The 22,647-nt window shown below is 40.8% G+C and overlaps 1 protein-coding gene and 1 non-coding gene across 4 annotated transcripts in view; both read right to left on the bottom strand.

Annotated features, from left to right (window-relative positions):
- The window catches only part of Ap1g1 (adaptor related protein complex 1 subunit gamma 1), a 99,574-nt gene that overhangs the window by 16,762 nt on the left and 60,165 nt on the right, over positions 1–22,647 (bottom strand). For all 3 annotated transcript variants that reach the window (XM_008834957.1, XM_008834954.2, XM_008834955.3), the window contains 10 exons: positions 19,695–19,750; positions 16,784–16,897; positions 13,623–13,763; positions 12,209–12,263; positions 6,249–6,371; positions 5,480–5,569; positions 4,735–4,862; positions 3,066–3,170; positions 2,235–2,376; positions 1,695–1,821 (listed from right to left, as the gene is read on the bottom strand). In XM_008834957.1, coding sequence (XP_008833179.1) covers positions 1,695–1,821; positions 2,235–2,376; positions 3,066–3,170; positions 4,735–4,862; positions 5,480–5,569; positions 6,249–6,371; positions 12,209–12,263; positions 13,623–13,763; positions 16,784–16,897; positions 19,695–19,750 — 1,081 coding nt within the window. The remainder of the gene's footprint in view (positions 1–1,694; positions 1,822–2,234; positions 2,377–3,065; positions 3,171–4,734; positions 4,863–5,479; positions 5,570–6,248; positions 6,372–12,208; positions 12,264–13,622; positions 13,764–16,783; positions 16,898–19,694; positions 19,751–22,647) is intronic.
- Positions 16,455–16,539, bottom strand: LOC115070673. Its single transcript, XR_003849825.1, has one exon. It is a non-coding gene; the product is annotated as a small nucleolar RNA SNORD71 (small nucleolar RNA).

Here is a 22,647-nt window from a genome sequence, read left to right as displayed (position 1 = left end):
GCAAAACACTCATACACATAAGAAAATAAAAATTTTTAAAAAGTTTAAATACTATAATGTACAGCAAAACTAGGGGCCATGTAAACTGAAAAAAATTAATGATAAATGACATTTACCTAGTAAATTGCATTAAGTTCATCAGTAATCCTCAGAAGTACCTCCCAAGGTTAAGTTTTGATTACATATATATGCATGTTTGTTTTTTCTGTACATCCAAAAATGATCTTGAATTCCTGATCCTTCTGCCTCTACCTCCCAGGTGCTGGGTTTACATATACCCACATACATATATTTACATATACATAATACTTTATTCTATTTTTATTTAATTATTTATTTATTTGGTCTTATTGAGACAGGGTCTCCCTATAGTCATAGTTGACCTGGAACTCCCTATATAAACCAAGCTGGCCTTGAACTCACAGAAATCCATCTGCCACTGCCTCTGTGTACCACCATGCCCAGCACCATAATATCTTATTTTAACCAGATTCAGAATGACTTATGAGTAACTTAATCTAAGAAAGGCATATTGATATAATGATATATGAAGTAGATTTAAAAATGTAGGAACAAGCTGGGCGTTGTGGTGCATGCCTTTAGTCCCAGGACTCAGGAGGCCAGAGGTAGGCAGATCTCTGTTCAGTTTAAAACCAGCCTGGTCTACATAGTGAGTTCCAGGCCAGCTGGGACTACAGAAAGACCCTATCTCAAAAAGACCAAAAAAAAAGTAGAAACAAACAAACAAAATGGCCCAAGAGTAAAGACTTACATAAATAACAGTATACATTTATTTGGTTTTGTGGTGGCTTTTTTTGGTGGTAGAGGTTGCTTGGGTTTGTTATTTGGTGAAACAAGGTCTCACTATGGAGTCAAGGCTGGTCTTAAACTCAAGATTTAAGTGCTGGGATTATAGGCAATGTCACCATGCACAACTAATATTGCATATTTCTAGATAAAACATTAGACAACCATTGAAATTTAGTCATCAAGGCATAGTGGAAGTCCTTTCTATCTTAAAATACTATGAATAATTCATTCTTCCAAATTACTAAGTTAACTTTTAAGAAATCCCTATAATTGGGGGCTGGAGTAGATGGCTCAATGGTTTAAGGGCCCTTGCTGCCCTTGCAAAGGATCCAGGGGTTTGGCTGTAAGAACCTACATGGCAGCTCTGCTGCCCTCTTCTAGCCTCTGCAGGCAAGGTATGGCATATACACACCCTTGTACTTATACATACATACTTGCACATGTAAAATAACAATAGATAAAAGGAATTTTGTTGTTGTTGCTTTCATTTTTTGAGACAAGGTCTCCCTATGTAGCTCTGACTGGCCTAGAACTCTCTATGTAGATCAGGCTGAACTCAAACTCAGAGAGATACACCTGTCACTGCCTCTCAAGTGCTGGGACTAAGGGCATGCACCACCACTTCCAGCTGCAATAAATAAATCTTTAAAAAAAAAAAAGGAGGAGGAGGAGGAGGAGGAGGAGGAGGAGGAGGAAGACCCTATAAATTACCTTTGGAGCATTAACATGGCAGCTTATATCCCAGATGTTGTAATGGTCTATCCTTGTTTCTCACCAGACTCTTCCTCCTTCCACTGACTCAAGCTCTGGAAAATGCACTCAGTATCATTTGCCCTGGGGCTCTATCCCTATCCAAACAGGACATAGCCCCAATCTGGCCTCACCTGTGAGGGTGATATCTCCCAGCAAATCAAGAAGTTCTCCACCAGCAGAAGCAGGCTTGCTTGTAGGTGCAGTTGGAATGACAGGTGTTATGTCATTTCCTCCCAACAAATCCAATAAATCATTAGCCTAAACAAGGAAATGACACCTTATTCATTAGTTAACCATCTAAACTATATTTAATACAAAGCTCTTTCAATATTAAATTAAGGGGCTACAGAGATGGCTCAGTGGTTAAGAGCACTGGCTGCTCTTGAAGACGACCCAGGTTCAAATCCCAACACTATGTGATGACTAACAACCATATGTAACTCCAGTTCCAGGGGATCTGAAACCCCTTCTGTCCTCCACAGGTATTGCACAACACAGGTGCACTTACATACACTCAGGCATAACACTCATACACATTAAAAAAAAAAAAAAAAAACTAAATTAAGGAAGGGGATCATAAAGCAATCTGAAAACACTGAAGGGTGCCAGTCAGGGAATAAGCTATGAGAACTATAAGCATCGGGAGCCCAGACAAGTAAGCAAAAGGCTACCTGGCTGGTGGGTTGTGGCCCAGAGGGTGGTGGTTTAGTTTCTAGTGGAGCTGGTTCTGTCTCTCCATTTGTTTGCACAATCTCAGATGGGCCATTTGTGGTCACTTTTTCCATGACAGGCATTCTTTCAAGGAGGGCAGACCTAGAAGAATCTGAAGTGGTTAAATTCTAGGCAGTTAACCTAGACTCCCTACACAAAACAATCACTATTAACTATTAATTTTGAAACTTATGGAGAGCCATCTCCCCTCCCTACCCAACACACACACTAAAATAGGAGGTGGATTATAAGTGTACATGCATGACCTAAATTCCTCACAAGATTAAGGGCAGGCTAGAAACCCTGAATAAGCAAAATGTCCACCTAAATCCCAAAACACATATTTTCAGTGGCATGGACTAGGATGAAAGAAATGGAAATCAATATGTGCTAGCAGGTCCAATCAAGGCAGTAGATACTACATAATAGAAAGGGGAAGGAAAAAAAGACAACAATGCCAAGATGTTACCAGTAATGAAATGTGAATGAAAATATGCCTCTTGAAAAAAAATACAATTGCCTCTTAAACCCCCCAAAAAAATAAAAAAGGCAAATGATGCAACTTTAGATAGCAAGCAGGCATGCAATGAAAGAACACACGTTGATTGAAGAGAAAAACACAAAAGGTTGTCAGAAGAGAAAAAGAACAAAACAGAAACCACCAAACAGTGAGAAATAAAGAGCTGTAAGACCCAATTAACACAGCACAGGCAGGGAGCCTCCTCCAGGGTCAGCAGGGGGGTCACTCAGGATGCTACAGGCATGTGCACTGCTTGGTTTCTTTTGCTCACCTCATGTGGTCATATTTCTTAAAAAGTGCATTATATTCTACTGCCCTCTGCTGGAGCTCTACATCGATGCTGCTTCCATAGATGGAAACCACTTTCTTAATTCGGCTGTGGGATAAAAATGACAAATGAAATCAAACACACACACACACACACACAATGAAAATGTTAAGACCAGAGTTTTCTGCTTAAAATTTTGGAATATCCAGGTTTCTATAATTCACATAATTTTTCAAAATCAAAATACCATGCTTTGTCTTCATTCATTCAACACTGACCATTACATTATTCGGCTTGTAATGCTTCCTTTAAGTCTAAGTATTCCATGCACTAGAACTTGCTAGAGGGCTGAGAATATAGCCCAGAGTTATAGCACTTGCCTAGCATGAGGCTCTAAGTTCAATTTCTAGCACCCAAAGAAACAAACAAAAAAAACAAACGGCACAAACTTGCTAGACTTTGTCAGAACAGAAAATCTGTACTGTTCTTCTCTTCTTTAGTAACTAAAATAATGTTTTAGCATCAGAATGCTCACCATAAACCCTTGCAATTACCAATTTAAAAAGTCAAAAATAACATTTCTCACAAAACCTTACATTAAAAATGAAACAGAAAGCTTAGGAAAACTAACTTTGTTGGAAAAACTGGCTCAGGTCAATTTTTATTCAAATAGCACAGAATAAAACTTAAATACAAGTCGGGCATGGTGGTGCTTGCCTTTAATCCCAGCACATGGGAGGCAGAGGCAGGCGGATCTCTATGAGTTCAAGGCCAGCCTGGTCTACATAGGCAGTTCCAGGCCAGCTGGGGAGACTCTATCTCATAAAGACCAAAAAAAGAGATTTAAGCACACAAAAAAATGATTTTATTCCTATACTTACATCTCAGAATATAATAAAACTTCATGGGAAAATGGTAGAAATAATATTAAAAAATATAACTTTAGCTACAAAATAATTCACAGTAGGGTGGGGAAATGGAAGAGGAAACTACATGTGGAATAAGGAGCTACTAGGAATTGACCACTGTGTCTGGGGCTAAGAAAATACAAACTCATTTTACTACTGTCCCTACTTTTATCTGAAGTTTTCCATAATAAACTTCTGTTTTGAGACAGGATCTCATATGGCCCCGGCTGGCTTGACATTCACTGTGTAGTAAAGAACGACCATAGTGGTGATCAAACCCAGGGTCTTGAATATGTTAGGCAAGCACTCTATTAAATGGGCTACATTCTCAAGCCATAATAAACCATTTCTTAAATTATGGAAGAGGCTAGGGAGGTGGCTCAGTCAGTGGTTCCCACACAAGCATGAGGACCTGAGCTCAGATCCCCAGGCACCACATAAAAAGTCAAGTGTGGTGGAGAGAGTCTGTAATCTAGTGATGAGGGAGACACAGGGGTTCCCTGAGGCTTGCTGGCCAGCTAGTCTTGCCAAATCAATGAGCTCCAGGTTCAGCGAGACAAAAAACCCTGTCTTCAAAAGGTGAAGAGTGATAGGATGAAGATACCCAATGTCAACCTCTGGCCTCCACATGCATGCATACATGCGCACGTGCATGCACACACACGTGCACACACACACACACACACACAAGCATGTGCACATGCATATACTACACACAAGCACATACACAGAACAAACTACTGGCTCTACTCCTCAATACTCACTTTACAGTACAGGTAAATCGAGTAGACAGCTTCATAATGGCAGTGAGAGCATAACCTCGTGTCACAGAGGTGGACATATTAGAGATTAGGACACTTTCTAAAATATCTAAAACTTCGTCCTCAGTTACCTGGGAAGGAAAAAGAAGACAGAATGTAGAATGAATGGTAACAATCAGAGGATGCTACCAACTACTGCAAGAGCCTCTAACACAGCTTGTGCTATGCTGTTCCACTCATCAGAAGCAGGTTAAAAAAAAAAAAAAGACTGCTGGAGCTTGGGGGGCTATTCTAGTTTAAGTGGCAGAACAAGAAATATATAAGACACAAACAGTTCAAAGGTTGTCGCCAAGACACTCTCAAAAATCAATCCTCCAGAGAGCAAATGCAGATATGAATACGTGTCCCTTTTCTCCTAATCACCACAGGGTAAGAGAAACCATAATTCAGTTTGCCAGGCTGAAGAGTGAGGTATAAAGCAGTCATGTTTTTGTTTTGGGTACTGGAGATTGAATCTACCACCATCTACAACTGAGCTACATTCCCAACCCCACTAAAATGGTTTTGAAATCTTACAGTGACTCAAGAGGTTAACACTTCCATCAATGCTAGGTTTCCAAATACAATTCTACATTACTTCATTAAAAAGTTTCCAAAGGATCAACTTCAACTCCTCATTACACATTACTCTTCTTCTAATCCAAAACATTGCTTCTCCCCTTCTTAGCCAAGAGTAACAGTGGGATACCTGAATAGGTTCTTCCTCTTCACACTGGCCAGACACAAGAAGATCTCCATATTCACCTATGCACCATGCAGCCACTTGTACCAAGGGTTGCTGCCAAAGAAAGCCAAAGACTTCAATCTTCCCAAAATACTGTGTGTTTGTGCACAAGTGGAGGCCATAAGACAGCCTTTGGTGTTCCTCCTCGGGCACTGTCCTCCTTATTTTCTGTATAGTATTTGTGCATACATGTGCATGTGTGAGTGAAGGTTCAAGATTGGCATCGGGAGTCTTTCTCACTCACTTTCCACATTATTCACTGGGGCAGGGTCTCTCAGTTGATCACAGAGCTCATGGATACAGGTAGTCTAGCTACCCAGCTTGTGTAGGGTGTGGGGATCCAAACTATGGTCCTCATGATTGCCGCTTGTACAGCAAGTGCTAATTTAACCACTGAAATGTCTCTTCAGTTGCATCCTCACTAGCTGTTATCTGCCTGTCTTCTCCTCTCCAGATCTGGGATTATAACCTTTTACAACCACACCTGGATTTTTTGTAAGCATTGAGTTCTGGGGATCAAACTCATGCTTGCAAACTCAAGAACTTAGCTATTGCCTCAACCCCCAAGAACATTTAACGTAAATTATACATCACCTAATCATGAAGTTCAAAACTTTTTATATGTGGAGTATTAATGACATGGAGGAGGGAGGGGGATTTTAAAGAGAGAGAGAGAGAGAGGGATGATGAGAGTATGCTTCCCAAGTAGACTAACAGCAAATGAAGTACTTACTTGAGAATAATCACCAAGAATTGCCTTGTACAAGCGCTGGACGGTATAGGCATGCATCTCGACACTATTGGTTATTAACTGGATCAAGTTGGGGACTGCATCATCACGAACGTAACTTCCTGCCTAAAAGGAAATGCAGAATTACCCTAGAACACACAGCAATGATAACAAATACTGTTCAACAGTTTTGCCCACTATTGTTGAAAAAACACCACAAAATACTCTCAAAGCTAAACGTGGTTCTGCTTTTCAGGTCCGTAAACAGCCGAAGCTAACAAAAATGTAAAAGTCTAACTAAAACACATGAAACCTTTAATTCTACCAAAAGAAAAGAATCATCTCTGTCAAAATTAAAATCCAAAGTTTCAAAATTCCAAGAATTTTTTTTTTTCTACTTAAGTAAACCCTGAATTTCAAAAATTTAAAGAATGTTTTCACTGGAAACTTAAATTACCAGCTCTGCTTTCCCACAACCCCCTGACACCGTGTTAAAGCCCAATAGGCAAGAGGCTGGTAGACTGGGGGAAGGAAGTGGGGGCACCCGTGTACAGTGAGAACGGTCATATGAACTCTGTTGTTTTGTGGTGGGCATACAAACTCAGTGTTGGGATCAAACCTAGGGTTTTAACAAATGCTAGGCAAACACTCTATCACTAAACCATACCCCAGTATAGCATATTAACTTTTAAAAAAACAATCTTATTTAAAATATCACATAGTCATTTGAAAACCAGTATTTAGAAATATTATACATCAGTAATAGTCCTAGGGATGGAAGATACTTTGTATTTTATTCACAAATTTATTTAGGCCTGGCACAGATTGAGCCCAGGGCTTTGTACATGCTAGGCAAGTGCTCTACCACTGAACCTTACCTCCAGCCCTTTTTGATTTTTACTGTGTATGTGTCTGTGTGTGGCCGATTCAGGTACACATATATCATGTGCATGTGGCAGTCAGAGGTCAATGTCTACTGTATTTTGGGAGACAGTGTCTCTTACTGAGCCTGGAGCTTACCAATTTAGCTAGGCCAGTGAGCTCCAGGAATCTCTCTGCTTCCCCAATGCTGGGACTCTAGGAGTGCTCCACTACGCCCAGCTTTTTTCTTTACATGGTGCTGGGGAATCAAACTCAGGCCCTCATATTTGCTTAGCATGGTACCTAGCTGAGCCATCTCCCCAGCTCATTTTTTATTTTGGAACCACAGTCTAAGTCGTCCAGGCAGGCCTTAAAGGCCTTGAACTTTTGCTTCCCTTGCCTCAAGCTCCCAAGTAACTAGGATTACAAGTTTGTTCCACAAGAACCAGCTTTTTCTTTTTCAACCTCATCTCTTTGCTGTGCTCCCAACTAATAGGACCTAGGCAGTACCTGCAACCATGACAAGTAAAGCTACTTAACCTGTGGGGAAAAGAAAAGAGCATCATAACTAACTGAACAGGACAACAGAATCCTGCCTAGTGTCAGCCAGCCGTGGTCCCTCACCCATTGCTGAATAGAACAGCAGAGGTGACTTGAAGTATTAGAACTCTCATTATTAATAAACACGAAAAAAAAAATGGGCAAAAGGAAAGTGGGAAGCTAAGAAGCTAGTAATCTGTGGTGTGCTTTACGTATTTGCAGACTTCCCTTTTAGAGTAGAGTGCTTTCAAAGAGAGAGCATCACCACAATCTAAGAACTGTAAACTACTGTATCCAACAATAAAACATGCCTTTTCCCAAATTCATACTGACTCAAAAACAAAACAAAACAAAAAAACTACATTTCTGGCCATAAGAATTAGCTTAGCTTAATGAATTTACAAGAATAGAAATCAAGGGCTCCATACTGAGACACTGCCTCACAAAAAGAACAGAAATCATACACGTAAGGTGCACAGTGGCTTGCACCTGCAACCTCAGCAGTTGGTTGGCTGAAGCAGGAGGATTGCCACAAGTTCAAGGTCAGACCAGGTCATACTAAATTCAGGCCAGCTTGGACTAGACCCTGTCTCAAAACAAAACATGTTCTTAGATTACAATAATATTAAACTAGGTATTACTGATGCAAGAATATTTGAAAAATCCATCTGGAGATAAAATAGCATATTTCTAAATGAAATATGACCAAAGAAAGCACTCAACTACTATCTTTCATGAATTTAAGTACAAAACAGAAGCAAATCAGCTGGGCATGATGGCACAGGCCTTTAATCCCAGCACTTGGGAGGCAGAAGCTGGTGGATCTCTGTGAGACTGAAGCCAACCTGGTCTACATAGTGAGTTCCAGGCCAACTTGGGCTACAGAGACCCTGTCTCAAATAAAAAAAAAAAAAAAAAAAAAAAAAAAAAAGCAAATTAAACCCTACAATGTGTATAAAGATTGATGCAACACAATTACAGGGATTTGTTCCAGGTTTGAAAAGCTGGTTCAACATTCAGAATGCAACTAATATAATTCAGCACATCAAAAGGCTAAAGGGGGGGCTAGAGAGATGGCTCAGCAGTTAAGAGCACTGACTGCACTTGCAGAGCACCCAAGTTTGAGTCCCAGCACCAACATGATGGCTATGAACCATTCTTAACTCCAGTTCCAGGGGAATCCGAAGCCCTCTTCTGACCTCTGCGGCATTGCATGACACGGGTGTACTCACATACATGCAGGCAATACACTCATACACATAAAATAAAAAAATAAAATAAAGTACTTAAAAAAAAAAAAAAAAAAAAGGCTAAAGGGGTCAGCACGATGGCTCCCAGGGCACTTGCCACCAAGGCTGATGACAGCCTACATGATACAAAGAGAGAACCAACTCCTGAAAGGTCCTCTGATATCCACAGGCGCATGTGCATGCATGTGCGCACACACACAAATTAAAGAAAAAAAATTTAAAGGGCTGAAGAAAAATTATACAATCACCACAAGTCAGCTGGAAGAATGAAAAGCAGAAGCATTTCCAGTTTCCAGCTTACCTAAGTATTTCCGATAGGAGCTCTAATTTTCCCCTTTTTTGGAGGCTCACAAAAAAAAAAAAAAACAACAACAAAGAATGAACGTCCCATTTCATCATGGGTTTTTTTTGGGGGGTGGGGTGAGGGTGTTGTTAGAATATACTTATTTCTCATTATCAATAACATTTATTAACTTTTAGCCTTCTAGGCAAAATAAAAACTAGTATGTCCCAGACAGAATTCCATGCAACAAATACATTTTCACTGTTGTTTTGTATAATGGTAGGGTCTTACTATGCAGCCTAAAGTGGCCTAGAACTGACTCTATAGCCCAGGCTAGCCTTCAACTCATGACAATCCTCTTGCCTCAGCCTCTCAAGTGCTAAGATTACAAGTATAAGCCACCATGTCAAGTAATAAATGCACCTAAATCATAATTTCCTGGACCAATTCACCTTTGAGTACTAACAACTACTTCCAGTTTTTAGGGGTATTATTGAAACATGGTCTCACTATGTAGCATTGGCTGGCCTGGAACTTGCTATATAGACCAGGCTAGCCTCAAACTCAGACATCTGCCTGCTTCTGCCTCCTGAGTGCTGGAATTAAAAGTGTGCACCACCACACCTTCCACTGAGTTTGATGCCATTAAAAAATAAAATTAAGACGAGTATTTTTGCATGTACATTTTTGTACACTTGTTTTTTTATTCATCCAAGTCAAAGTACTAAAAATTAATGAAGCAAAACACATTAATATTTTTGCTACGTTACCAAACTGCACTTTGAAAAGATATCACCATGTTATACCTCCATCAAGTGAAGAATGTGGCTTGCTTTTTCGCCATTTAAAAAAATCTTTATTACAATTTCATTTATTTTATGTGCATGCATACATATGTTTGTGGATGTCTATCATGTATGTATAGAAATCAGAGGACAGCTTTCAAGACTCAGTTCTCTCTTCTAACATTCCAGGGGATATAACTCAGGTCTTCAGACACCTTCACCTGCTGAACCACCTGCCAGCCCTCTTTATTTTTAAGACAGGGTCTCCCTGTAGCCCCTAGCTGGCGTGGAACTCACTAAAGAGACCAGGCTGCCCTCTATCTCACAGAGACCACCTGCTTCTGCCTCCTCAGTGCTGAGATTAAAGGCATGTGCCACCATGCCTGGCATGTTTATTTTTTTAATCAACTTTGTATTTCAAAGTATAACAGAAGCCAAGAGAGCTGCTCACACCTGACCTCCCAACTAACTGGATGGCCAGCCTGGGAATCACAGTGAGACCTTGTCTCAAAAAGACAAAGTTTGAGGCCAGGTATGGCAGAGCATCCCTAGAATGATACTCAGAAACCAGGCAGATGATCAGGAACTTAAAGCCATCCTTAACTGCATACCCAGTTAAGGCCAGCCTGAGCTACATGAGACCCAGTCTCAAAAAAGGCAAAAGGGGACTGGAACACTCAGTTAAGTGCACTGGCTGCTCTTGCAGAGGACATGAGTTCGAATCCCAGTACCCATAAGGCAGCTAACAACCACCCATAACTCCAGTTCCAGGGGATTTGATGCCCTCTTCTGACTCCCAAGGGCACTGCACAACACAGGTACACTTAACATACATGCAGGCAGTATACTCATACACAATAAAATATTAAAATAAAAATAAAATCTTGCTTTGTTTTCATTTTACTAGTTCTTTCTTTCTTTTTTTTTTTTGGTCTTTTTGAGACAGGGTCTCCCTGTAGGCCCAACTGTCCTGGAACTCACTATGTAGACCAGGCTGGCCTTGAACTCACAGAGATCCACCTGCCTCTGCCTCCCAAGTGCTGGGATTAAAGGCGAGCACCACCACGCCCAGCCATTTTACTATTTCTTTACTAATAAAGGTGTTTTCATTTGTTAGACATTTCCTTCTCTTTTTGTGAACTGCTTATTCGAATACCAATTATTTCATTCATCCAATTTCTTTCCTAGCTTATTTATGTATTTAAATTATTAGCTGGGTATGGTGGCACTCAGGAACAGAGGTAGGTGGATCTCTGAGATAGAGGTCAGCCTGGTCTACATAAGCTCCAGGCCAGCTGGGGCTACAGGGAGATCCTGTCTCATAAAAACAAAGAAAAATAAATAAATATGCTATCGTGACAAATGTTTTCTCCTACTTAAGTGTTGGAGATATAAGTTTTCTCTTTGCTTTAACAAGTCTCTAATTTTAATGCAGCCATTTTTGTAAATACTGCCCTTTCTGGCACCCACTTCTAGTCATGACCCAGTTTATCTCCTTACTCTGCAATCACACTCTGAGCTAACTGGTTAACAAAACAAAGAAACCCTCACATCCTAGAAGAATGCCAAAGAAAGGACACACATTAAACAGAAGCTATAAAATGAATGTAACATCTGAAACTTTGCAATAACTAAGTGAGGGATTGGCTCAGAGTTAGAGTGTTTGCCCAGTGTGTGCAAGGCCTAGGGTGTGATTCCTAAAGCTGCAAGGCAAAGAACAGCAACATCTTCCTATCATATTAAATAAGGTCTGAACCCGATGGGCCCTGCATGATCTGGCTCCTGTTTCTGTTTCATCCCAATCTATCTGCCTCGCTGCCTCTGCTGGCCCCACTTGTCTTTTCACTGTTGTTCAGCAGGCCAAGTCTGTTGCTACCCCAGGCCTTTCCTCTTACTGTCCCCAATGATTAGGACTCTCTTCCCCAAGATCTTCGCATGGCTGTCCCTCCTTTCACTAAGCTCATTACTCCAATGTACCTCCTCTGACACCACCTCTGACTACACTACTTCCAACCCTTCGCCAGTCAGATTCATACCACCATAGCTTGCTATCAGTTGTACTCCCCCATGCTGTTTCAGCTTTTATGTTACACATCTATCCCTTCTTTGCATTATGTCATGGATTTTTCTCATCTGTTACGTATTTCCAATCTCTCCCGAGTGTACGCTCCACGGAACAAAGGCTTTATCTACCCCATTTCTAAGTGCACCTAGCATACAGTCTGGGCTTAAACAGCTACTTACCGTCGTCAGGACTCGCATGATTGTATCGATATGCCACCTCTTGGAAGGTGCATACCTGAGAAGACAATGGCACAGGGTGAGAACACTGAAATCTGTAAAGTGCACTGTATTCAGAGACTTCAAAAACCCTGTTCTTTGGCAGGTACCCTAGGTTAGCAATTCTATTAAACTAGCAGAAATCACATTTCAATGAATGATCAAATATAATCAAACTTGCATTTCTATTATAATAGTAGTTGAGCTGAAGAAAAAAACAGGACTTTGCCCCAGTTTCTCAAAAGACAAATTATAGATCAGGGAAGAAGATAAAGAATAAACAAAGAGGGTTGAGAAGATGGCTCAGTGCTTAAAATACTTGCTGTGCAAGCCTGAGGAGCAGAGTCTGGATCCCCAGACCTATATAAATGAAGGTGGGTGTGGCAGCCTGGCTGTAAGTCTAGCCTGAAAGGAGGAAACAGGGAATCCCCAAAGCAAGCTGACTACTGAGACTTATCCAAATGGGGTAGCTCTGTTTTTGCCTGAGACCTTCCCTCAAAGAGTAAGGTGGAAGAGTGACTGAAAATGATTCCAGACATCAACTTCAGGCCTAAAACATGCACTCACATCTACACTAATGCAGACCCATGTGTACATGCACCCACACATGCACAAACATACACACATGAAAAGAGAAAACTGCCGGGTGTGGTGGCGCACACCTGTAGTCCCAGCACTTAGGAGAAGAGGCAGGCGGATCTCTGTGAATTCAAGGCCAGCCTGGTCTACATAGTGAGTTCTAGGACAGCTGGGGCTACAGGGAGACTCTGTCTCAAAAAGACGAAAAAAAAAAAGAAAGAAAGAAAAGAGAAAACTGGAGTTTCTGTGGTGATGCACACTTTCAATCCCAGCACTCAGGAGGCAGAGGCAGGCAGATCTCGGTGAGTTCCGGGCCTCCTGGGATTACAGGGAGACCCTGTCTCAAAAAGACCCCCAAAAGAAAAGAAAAACGGGGGGGGGGGGGATGAGAACAAAAGACTTTCCCCAGACATTGGGAAGAGCAGGACTGAGAACCCGTTCCTTCAAATTCAGAGCGGAAAGAAGAGAAAGAATCGTTACACTATAAAATCAACTTTGTGCTTCAGGTTTTACACAGAACTTCGGACCCTTGAACTTTTTTTACCTTCATAAAAACAGTACCACAGATGAGAGGCTAACAAACAGATTGGGAGAAATTTCAAAAAAGGCAAATTATATTTCGTCTTAGCCTATTTCAATATTGGCTTTCCTTAACAGCTAACTTATAATTCAGAATCCAAAATAAACCTCACATGCTTTAACATGTCTGCAGCAACCCACTTGACTTCATGCTTGTAAGATACTTTCACAAAGTTCCAAGCACCTTTTACCAATACAGATTAAAAAAATTAAATCTTACTTTTCTGCAGCAAGAAAGATTCCAGACGCACAATCTGCTTTAAATTCTGGCTCACATGAATCCAGAAAATAAAGTAATTCCTTCATCATGCCTCGGATATTATTCCCATTTACCAGGGCAAAACTCAATTCCATTGCACGCCTTGCAGAGAGGAAAAAAAAAGGGGGGGGGGGACAAATATGACATTTACAATGGGAATGGCACAAATAGCCAGGTATGTTCTCTGAATACACAGCAAGAAAATTTATTCATATGCTAGCTCTGATATTGTGAATTCTTATGCAACACTTTTCTCAAAAACTCCAACAAGAATATGGGTATGGGCACATGCCTGCAAACCCAGCACTTGGGAGGTAGAGGTTAAGAGGATCAGGAGCTGAATAGCATCCTCAGCTACAGAGCTAATTCAGGACTGATCCGAGTTACATGATATCCTATCTTTTAAAACAAACAAACAACCTGTAAGAAATATTCTAATAATGCAGTTCAACAATACTTTCTATAAAACTGAAAATTTAAAGAAATGAGGCTCAAAAAGAAAGGCAAAAAAATTATTGCCCAGGGGGCTGAAGAGATGGCTCAGCCATTAAGAGAACTGGCTGCTCTTACAGAGGACTTGGATTCAGGTCCTAGCACCCATGTCAGTTAACAACCATCTGTAACTCTGGTTCCAGGGGGTCTAACCCTCTCTTCTAACCTCTGCAGGCATTGCACACACTAGTGTAGATAAATATATATATTTATATATGTACGCAGGCAAAGTACTCATACCCATAAACTAAAGTTTTTTTTTAATCATTGCCCAATAATAATGCCGCTTTGCATTCTTTTAAAATGTGACAGTTGTTTACCATATTCTACTTTTATTATACTTCACCTCCATCTAACTAGGAATGTTCAGCTCACAAGGTAGAAAGCAGAGGGCTGGAAGTGTAGCTCCAGCTTGCCTAAATGTTCAGAGCTCTAGGTTCCAATTTCTAGCACCACAGAAATTTGAGTATGGTGGGTCATGCCTGCAATCCCAGCACTCAAGAAGTAGAGACAGGAGGATCAAAAGTTCAAGGTCATGGGCTGGGGAGATGGTTCAGCAGTTAAGAGCACCAACTGCTCTTGCAGAGGACCTGGATTCAATTCCCAGCACCCACATGGCAGCTATGAACCATCCCTAACTCCAGTTCCAGGGGAATCCGAAGCCCTCCTCTGACCTCCGAGACATTGCATGACATGGGTGCACTCACATACATGCAGGCAATACATGTAAACACATAAAATAAAAATAATAAAATATTTTTAAAAAAGTTCGAGGTCATTCTCAGCTTCCAAGACCCTTTTCAGTAAAAGCCTAGGCTACACAAGACCCTGACTCAAAAAAAAGAAAAAAAGAAAGAAAAAAAAAAGGAATGGTGGCTCCTGCATATAATCCTTGCACTGAGAGGCAGAGGCAGAAAAATCACAAGCTCCAGGCCACTCAGGGCTATGTACTAAGACTCAGTATCAAAAAACAAAAAAAAAAGTATGCAAAAAAATTATAGTAGGAATGGTGGTTCCTGAATATAATCCTTGCACTGAGAGGCAGAGGCAGAAAAATCACAAGCTCCAGGCCACTCAGGGCTATGTACTAAGACTTAGTCTCAAAAAAACAAAAAAAAGTATGCAAAAAAATTATAGTAGGGCCAAATGCGATGGCATATGCTTTTAATCCCAGCACTTAGAAAACAGGTGGATCCCTGTGAATTCAAGGCCCGCCAAGGAGACAGAGAGAGACCATGTCGCAAACAATTTTCAAAAAACTGGTAAGCACAAAATGATTCCACATTAACTAATATACAAGCAGTAGTAATTCAATCCTTAAAGAAAGATAACTAATATTTAATAAAATATTAAAGTTTATACATGGATATATATATATATATAGTCTTGTATAACCCACCAAAGTAGGTGGAAAGTGGGTGATCCTCTAGCTTCACTTAACATATGAGGCAACCAATTCATTGAAAGCTTAAGGACTCTCACCTAGTCTATTAAGGGAAGAATCACAATTTGAAGTTGGGAACACTTGGCTCCAGGGTCTCGAGTCTTACTGCTCTATCTTCTATTAAAAACACAGATTTTTTTCAATTCAAAACCCAAAAAGCTATAGAAAAACAGCAAAAATAGAAGTGGAACGATTTGATTTCTATTCACGGGATTGCCCCTTTCAAGGATTAAAGTTTGGGGCAGGTTACTTGATCCCTTTGTGACTGTGCTCTAATTAATCTATCAGAGATAGAAAGTACTTCCTAGTCTCTCTCAGTGGTTTACTCCAAGAACCAACTGAGAATAGGCTATAGAATCCTCAGCAAAGTCGGAGGTGGTGATACACACCTTTGATCCTAGCACTTGGAAGGCAGAGGTAGGAGGATCTTTGTCGAGTTCAAGGCCAGCTTGATCTATATAGCGAGTTCCAGGCCAGCTGGGGTTACTGGGAGACCAAAAAAACATCTTCAGGAAAGCACTACAAAAAATGTTGGTGTTGCTAAGTCAGGGTTTTATGTCTAGATTTTCTAAGCACCTAGCACTGTTCCATATAAATGAAAGGAACTTAGTATCAATAAAGGTTTATTAACTGTAGCTTCAAAGATTACTTTAAATCTACTTTGTTCTGGATTTGAACACAAGAATCAAACTTTGTTGAGGCTAACTACAAATTTTACAAATATCCACAGTTCTACCAGGAGAGCATTAGTTTGTATGCCTTTTGAGAGTACAAACTGCCCAACAGCCATTCCTAGATGTACTACTCTGAGAAACACACTTGCCTCCAGGATCCTGGGTCCTAAGTACTGTGAAAAACGTGTGCTGTCAGTAATCGAGTTTCAGCATAGTGGTAAGACACTTAGCCGATGGATCACTCCTTAATTTCATCCTCCAGCACACAGAACACAGTACCTCTGTTAAGTAACTTTTGCCCAGCATATTTGTACCCAATTCACTTCTCTTGCCAATCAGAAGGATTCACATTGCTCTAAAGAGAGTTCATCCCAGAATACAATGACTAAACACTAAACGTTTAGCTCTTAAAACTATTACAAATTATCAAAATTGATTGAGGGCACAGACCTATCAATAATCTCTCACTTCACTTAACAAAAATACTAGGTGAGAAACAGTCTATTTGTTACCGTTTTATTGAGACATCCAGATCTTTTAGACAGTCCACGATTGTACTTCTGTGCCTCTGTACTGCATTATGGTCTGTCTGCACAGTTTTCAACAAAGATGTCAGAGCAACATACCTGGATGGAACAAAGGAAGAATGTAAAATTCAGGACAGATTACCTCTGCTTAAATAATGACAACAAAAGTGCCTAATGGATGTTGGAGTGCATGCATCTAGAAATATCTAAAGGAGCCGGGCGTGGTGCACACACCTTTAATCCCCGCACTTGGGAGGCAGAGGCAGGCAGATCTCTGTGAGTTCAAGGCCAGCCTGGTCTACATAGTGAGTTCCAGGACAGCTGGGGCTACAGGGAGATCCTGTCTCAAAAAGACTCAAAAAAAAAGAAATATCTAAAGGTAAAGACAGAATGGTTGACTATGAAGCAATGAATAAAGGCATAAGAAGTAGCCTACCCTACACAGAGGTGAGCAGGAACAGGGTCAGGAGGAGGAAGAGCAGGAGGAGGAGGAGGAGGAGGAAGGGTTAGAAAATGAGAAGAGGAGGAGGAGGAGGAGGAGGAGGAGGAGGAGGAGGAGGAATATAAGGAGCAGAAGGAAGATGAAGAACAGGAGCAGGAAGAGGAGGAGGAGCAGGAGGAGCAGGAGGTAGAGCAGGAGGAGCAGGAGCAGGAGGAATAGGAGGAGGAGGAGCAGGAGGAAGAGGAGCAGGAAGAGGAGGAGCAGGAAGAAGAGGAGGAGGAGGAGTCCCTCTGCATCTGCACCTCTGCATATAGCCTTCTCTCACATTTTTTATTTATTATTTGTTTTTTGAGATAGGTTCTGATGATATAGCCCTGGCTGGCCTGGAACGTGCTATGTAGACCAGGCTGGCCTCCATGCCACTTAGATTCATCTGCCTCTACCTCCTGAGTGCTGAGATTAAAGGTGTGCACAACCATGCCTGGCCACAACATCCATTTAAACTTTTAAAAATAACTGACTCAATTCTTTTTAAATCTTCCGAACAGAAAAACACAGCACATATTTTTCATACTGCCTTACCCCCAAAATGTAAGATGAAATTATTTTCATTTTATGATTTGAGTTTTCTCTGCTTTTATTTGATACTGGCACTAAAACTGCTACTATAAAAACCTGAATTTAAGATCCAAAGTCATGGGGGCCAGCAATATGGCTCAGCATGCTCACACAGCCTGGTAATGTGAATCTGTTCCCCAGAACTCATATAAAGGTAGAAGGGAAGAAAAAAACCTTCACAAAGTTGTCTTCTGATCTCCACATGCACGTGTGTGTGTGTGTGTGTGTGTGTGTGTGTGTGTGTGTATGTGCACACACACACAATTAAAAAAAAAAAAAAGATCCAAAGCCAGGTATTACAAGCCTGTAATCCCAGATATTAGGAGGTAGACACAGGAAGACTGCATAAGAAGTCAGCCTTGGTTACATATTAGTACTATGTCTCCAAAACCAAACCAAAATAAAACAAACTAGCCTCAGATATGCAGCCTATTTAATCTCAGCACATGGGAGACAGAGGTAGGTAAATCTCAGTGAGTTCAAAGCCAGCATGGTCTACAACAGCAAGTTCCAGGCCAGTCAGGGCTATATAGTAATACCTTATCTCCAGTAATAATAAAACCCAATGTTAAAACAATCCTTGTTTCCTCATCTTTTTATGATTAATATGATTAGAAAGAAAATGTTTTTCCTAGTTAGAAAATCTAGCAAGAAAGAGATAAATGCATATCCAAAAGAAACCATGTACAAGATAACACTATCAGTCCACCCATAGAGTAAGTAGCTGAGACTCTCAGAGGTGTTCAATATTTACTACCTGAAATGTATTTTTTCTTTTCTTTTTAAAATAATTTTTTAAAGCTGGGCATGGTGGTGCACACCTTCAATCCCAGGACTCGAGAGGGAGAGGCAGACAGATCTCTGTGAGTTCAAGACCAGCCTGGTCTACATAGCAGTTCAGGCCAGCTGGGGCTACAGAGAAACACTGTCTTAAAAAGACCCCCTCAAAAAATTTTTTAACTATTTTTATTTTATGTATATGAGTGTAATGCCTGCATGTATGTAAGTACACCCATGTCATGCAATGCCTGTACAGGTCAGAAGACAATTTTGAATTCCCCTAGAACTGGAGTTAAGGACAGTTGTTAGCTGGACTCTGGGAATCGAACCTGGGTCCTCTGCAAGAGCAGCCAGGGCTCTTAACTACTAAGCCATCTCTCTAGCACCCTGAAACGTGTTTTCCTTCTTCATATAGAACGAGGGTCAAGAAATGACCACCCGTCTCCAAAATCCAACCCTCTGTTTTTCAGACAACCTGCCTCCAGAATCTAACTCTTTCCTGCTTTTTAAAGTCAATTTCATTTGCCACAGCCACACATGTCATTTACATATCATCTATGGTTCATTTCACACTTAAGAATCAGAGTTGATGGGGCTGGAGAGATGGCTCAGTGGTTGGGAACACTGAATGTTCTTGCAGAAGAACAGAACCCACATGGCAGCTAACAACTGTCCATAACTCCAGTTCCAGGGGATGTGACAGCCTCTTCTGTCCTCAGCACTGCACGACACGGGTGCACTTATCTACATGCAGGCAATACACACATACACAAAAAAGAGAGCTGAGCAGCTGCTACAGAGTTGAAGCAAAGCCTAAAATATTCACCACTTAGTCCTTACAGGAAGTTAGCTCTTGACTTATAATAAAATTAGGAGTAAAAATGAAACCTAAAGAGAAATCTTGAAATCCTTTAAAAACAGAAGTTTTAAGACTAGATTGAAACTAAATTCTAAGTTCAAGTTCTATCACATAACACACACATAATCTTCAGCAAAGTCACTCTTGAAAATACAATTTTTACAATGAAGAAACAAGGTATTTTTCAGTTGACTTACCTAATATTTTTGTCATTGTTCAATAAGAAACGACCGAGAATATTTATGGCTAGAACCTAAAAAGAAATAGCATAGGTTTAAAAAAAAAAAATCTAGGAAAATTAAACATTTAAAGGCAAACTTTAAAAAAAAAATTTTTTTTTAATGTATATGTGTATATTTTGCCTGTATATGTGTAAGTGCACCACATGCATGCAGTGCCCGTGGCAGGGGTACATCAGATCCCCTGGAACTGGAGTTATAGATGGTTGTTAGCTGCCATGTGGGTGGTGGGAACCAAGTCCCATCCTTTGCAAGAGCAGCCAGTGCTCTAAACTACTGAGCCATTTCTCCAGTCTCAAGGCAAACTCTTAAAATCAGAGTCCATTTCAGGAACCAGCAAGATGGTTCAGTGGGTAAAACCTGATAATCTAAGTTTCATCTCCACATAGTGGAAGGGCAGAACTGATCCCTGCAAGTGGTCCTCCGACCTCTACATGCATACAGTGGTATGCGCTCACATATGCACACACATGCATACACACAGGCAGTATAGATTAGACAAATTGTTGATAGATAGATGATAGATAGATAGATAGATAGATAGATAGACAGACAGACAGACAGACAGACAGACAGACAGACAGACGGATGTCTTTTAAAAACTGCATTCCATTTCTGAAGTAACTGCTGAAATTACTAGAAGGCATAGTGAAAATGTATTCTATTTATGGGATGCTGCCCAATTCTAGAATTACAATAAAGCCAAATTAGATCTTAGCCAGGTGTGGTGGCACACGCCTTTAATCCCAGCACTTAGGAGGCAGAGGCAGGTGGATCTCTGAGAATTCGAGGCCAACCTGGTCCACATAGTTCCAGGACACTAGGACAGCTGAGGCTACAGGGAGACCCTCTCTGAAAAGACAAAAAAAAAAAAAAAAAAAAAAAAAAAAGAGAGATCTTGAAACTGAAAGAAAGACATGCCATCCATTTCCAAGTTTAACTCTAGAAACCTATCTGACAGAAACAGTTGTATATGTGTGTACACAAAAGCCTCTTGGAGTATTATCAGCAAGTAACCAGTAATAGGAGCCATCCTCAATAACAGACTTACTAAATATACTACTGGCATCCTATGCAAATATTAAAAGAAATGCATTTTGACACACTGTTAAACTGGCAAACTTTGACATTATATTAAACAAAGACAAACAAAAGGATAAATACTGCATGGCTCCATTTATGTGAGGTAATATATTGGGAACTATACTTTGCCATCATCCCCAGTACTTGGCATATACTCCTAAATCTCTTGAATGATAGCTTTTAGCTCTTGGATTTTTTGGTGGTCGTGGTTTTTCTATTTTTACTTTGTTTTTTCTTTTATGAAAGAGGGTCTCCCTAGAGCCTCAGCTGATCTGGAACTAGCTCAATCTCATGGAGAACCACCTGCCTCTGCCTCCCGAGTGCTGACATTAAAGGTGTGAGCCATCACACCCAGCTATATCTTTTGTTTTGTAAAGATTTGTTTTTTAAGTGTGCATGTGTGCCTGGGTGCATGTGTGTATTTCTGAGTGTGTGCTGCATTGTGTATGGGGATCCATGGAGGCTAGAAGAGAACAATGGATTCCCTGGAGCTGGAGTTATAGGTGGTTGTGAGCTTCCTAATGTTGGTTCTAGGAACCAGATTCCAGTCCTTTGGAAGAGCAGCAAGCACTCTTAGCTGAGCCACTTCTCCAGCCCCCACTTAGTTTTAGGAGGTAGTTTTAGCTGGGCTCCTAGAAAGCCTAAAGATAAGGCTGATTTGTCAAAGAAACCAACCATGGTATTGGAGGGTTGGAGCTTTCAGCTCAAGGCCAAGGCCCAGGGAAAGGACAGGTGTCAAAAGTTATGGTAATCACCAAGGATTTAATTGATCATGACTACATTGAGAGGTCTCCATAAAAATGCAAAAGGACAGGGTTCCTAGGAGCTTCCGGGTAGGCAAATGTGTAGAGTTTTCTGAAGGGCAGTGCGTGTGTGGAGAGTATAAAAATTCCTTACCTCTCCTGGCAGTCTCGCCTCCCATCTCTCCCATCTACCTATTATCTGTATCCTTTGTAATATCCTTTATAATAAACCAGTGTCTATGTGTTCCCCTGAATTCTGTGAGCCACTCTAGCAAAGAATTAAGCTTGAGGAGGGGGACATGGGAACCTAGATTTATAGCTGATTGGTTAAAAATGCCAGTCACGAGACTGGCATCTGCCATGCTCTGACACTATTTCAGGTAAGGAATGTCCAAACTGAATTAAATTAGAGGACACCAGATAGCCACTGAAGAATTACTTGTATAAGAAAATATCCCCTCATACCTGGTGTCAAAAGTAGTCTTGAGTACATAGGAGCATAGAGTAGAGTAAAAGGGAAACATCTCTCTCCCTCCCTCTCCCTCTCTCTCTCTCTCTCTCTCTCTCTCTCTCTCTCCCGGGGGGGGGTAGTGGTGGTGGTGAAGGGAGCAAAACCCAAGGCTTAGTGCAAGCTAAGTAATCACTCTACCACTGAGCTACATCCCCAACTCATTTTGTTGTGTTTGTTTTTTTTTTTGCAAAGTTACCAAAGAGAAATCCACAGGACAGGACAGGACAGGCATGGTGGTCCACATCTTTAATCTCAACACTTGAGAGGCAGAGACAGGCAGATCTCTGTGAGTTGAAGACCAGCCTGGTCTACACAGTGAGAACAGCTGGGGCTACAGGGAGAACCAGTCTCAAAAAGACCAAAAAAAAACCGACAACAACAAATCCATACGCAGAAAGTATAGAAAGGTAGTTGTTGTCAAGGACTAATTTTTCAAATAAACCCTTCTTTCCCCAAAGAAGGGGGAGAAGTGTGAAGATGAAATTCTGGGCAAAGATGGTGGTACTAGTTACTTATCAATGTACATGTACTAATATCATTACTATAAATTTTAAATGGTCCAAATAGTGAATTT

Source organism: Nannospalax galili, unplaced genomic scaffold (genome assembly GCF_000622305.1).
Source record: "Nannospalax galili isolate Female #2095 unplaced genomic scaffold, S.galili_v1.0 scaffold56, whole genome shotgun sequence".
Classification (NCBI taxonomy): domain Eukaryota; kingdom Metazoa; phylum Chordata; class Mammalia; order Rodentia; family Spalacidae; genus Nannospalax; species Nannospalax galili.
The sequence above is the reverse complement of the archived record's forward strand: the minus strand, read 5'-3'. Positions and strand labels throughout refer to the sequence as shown.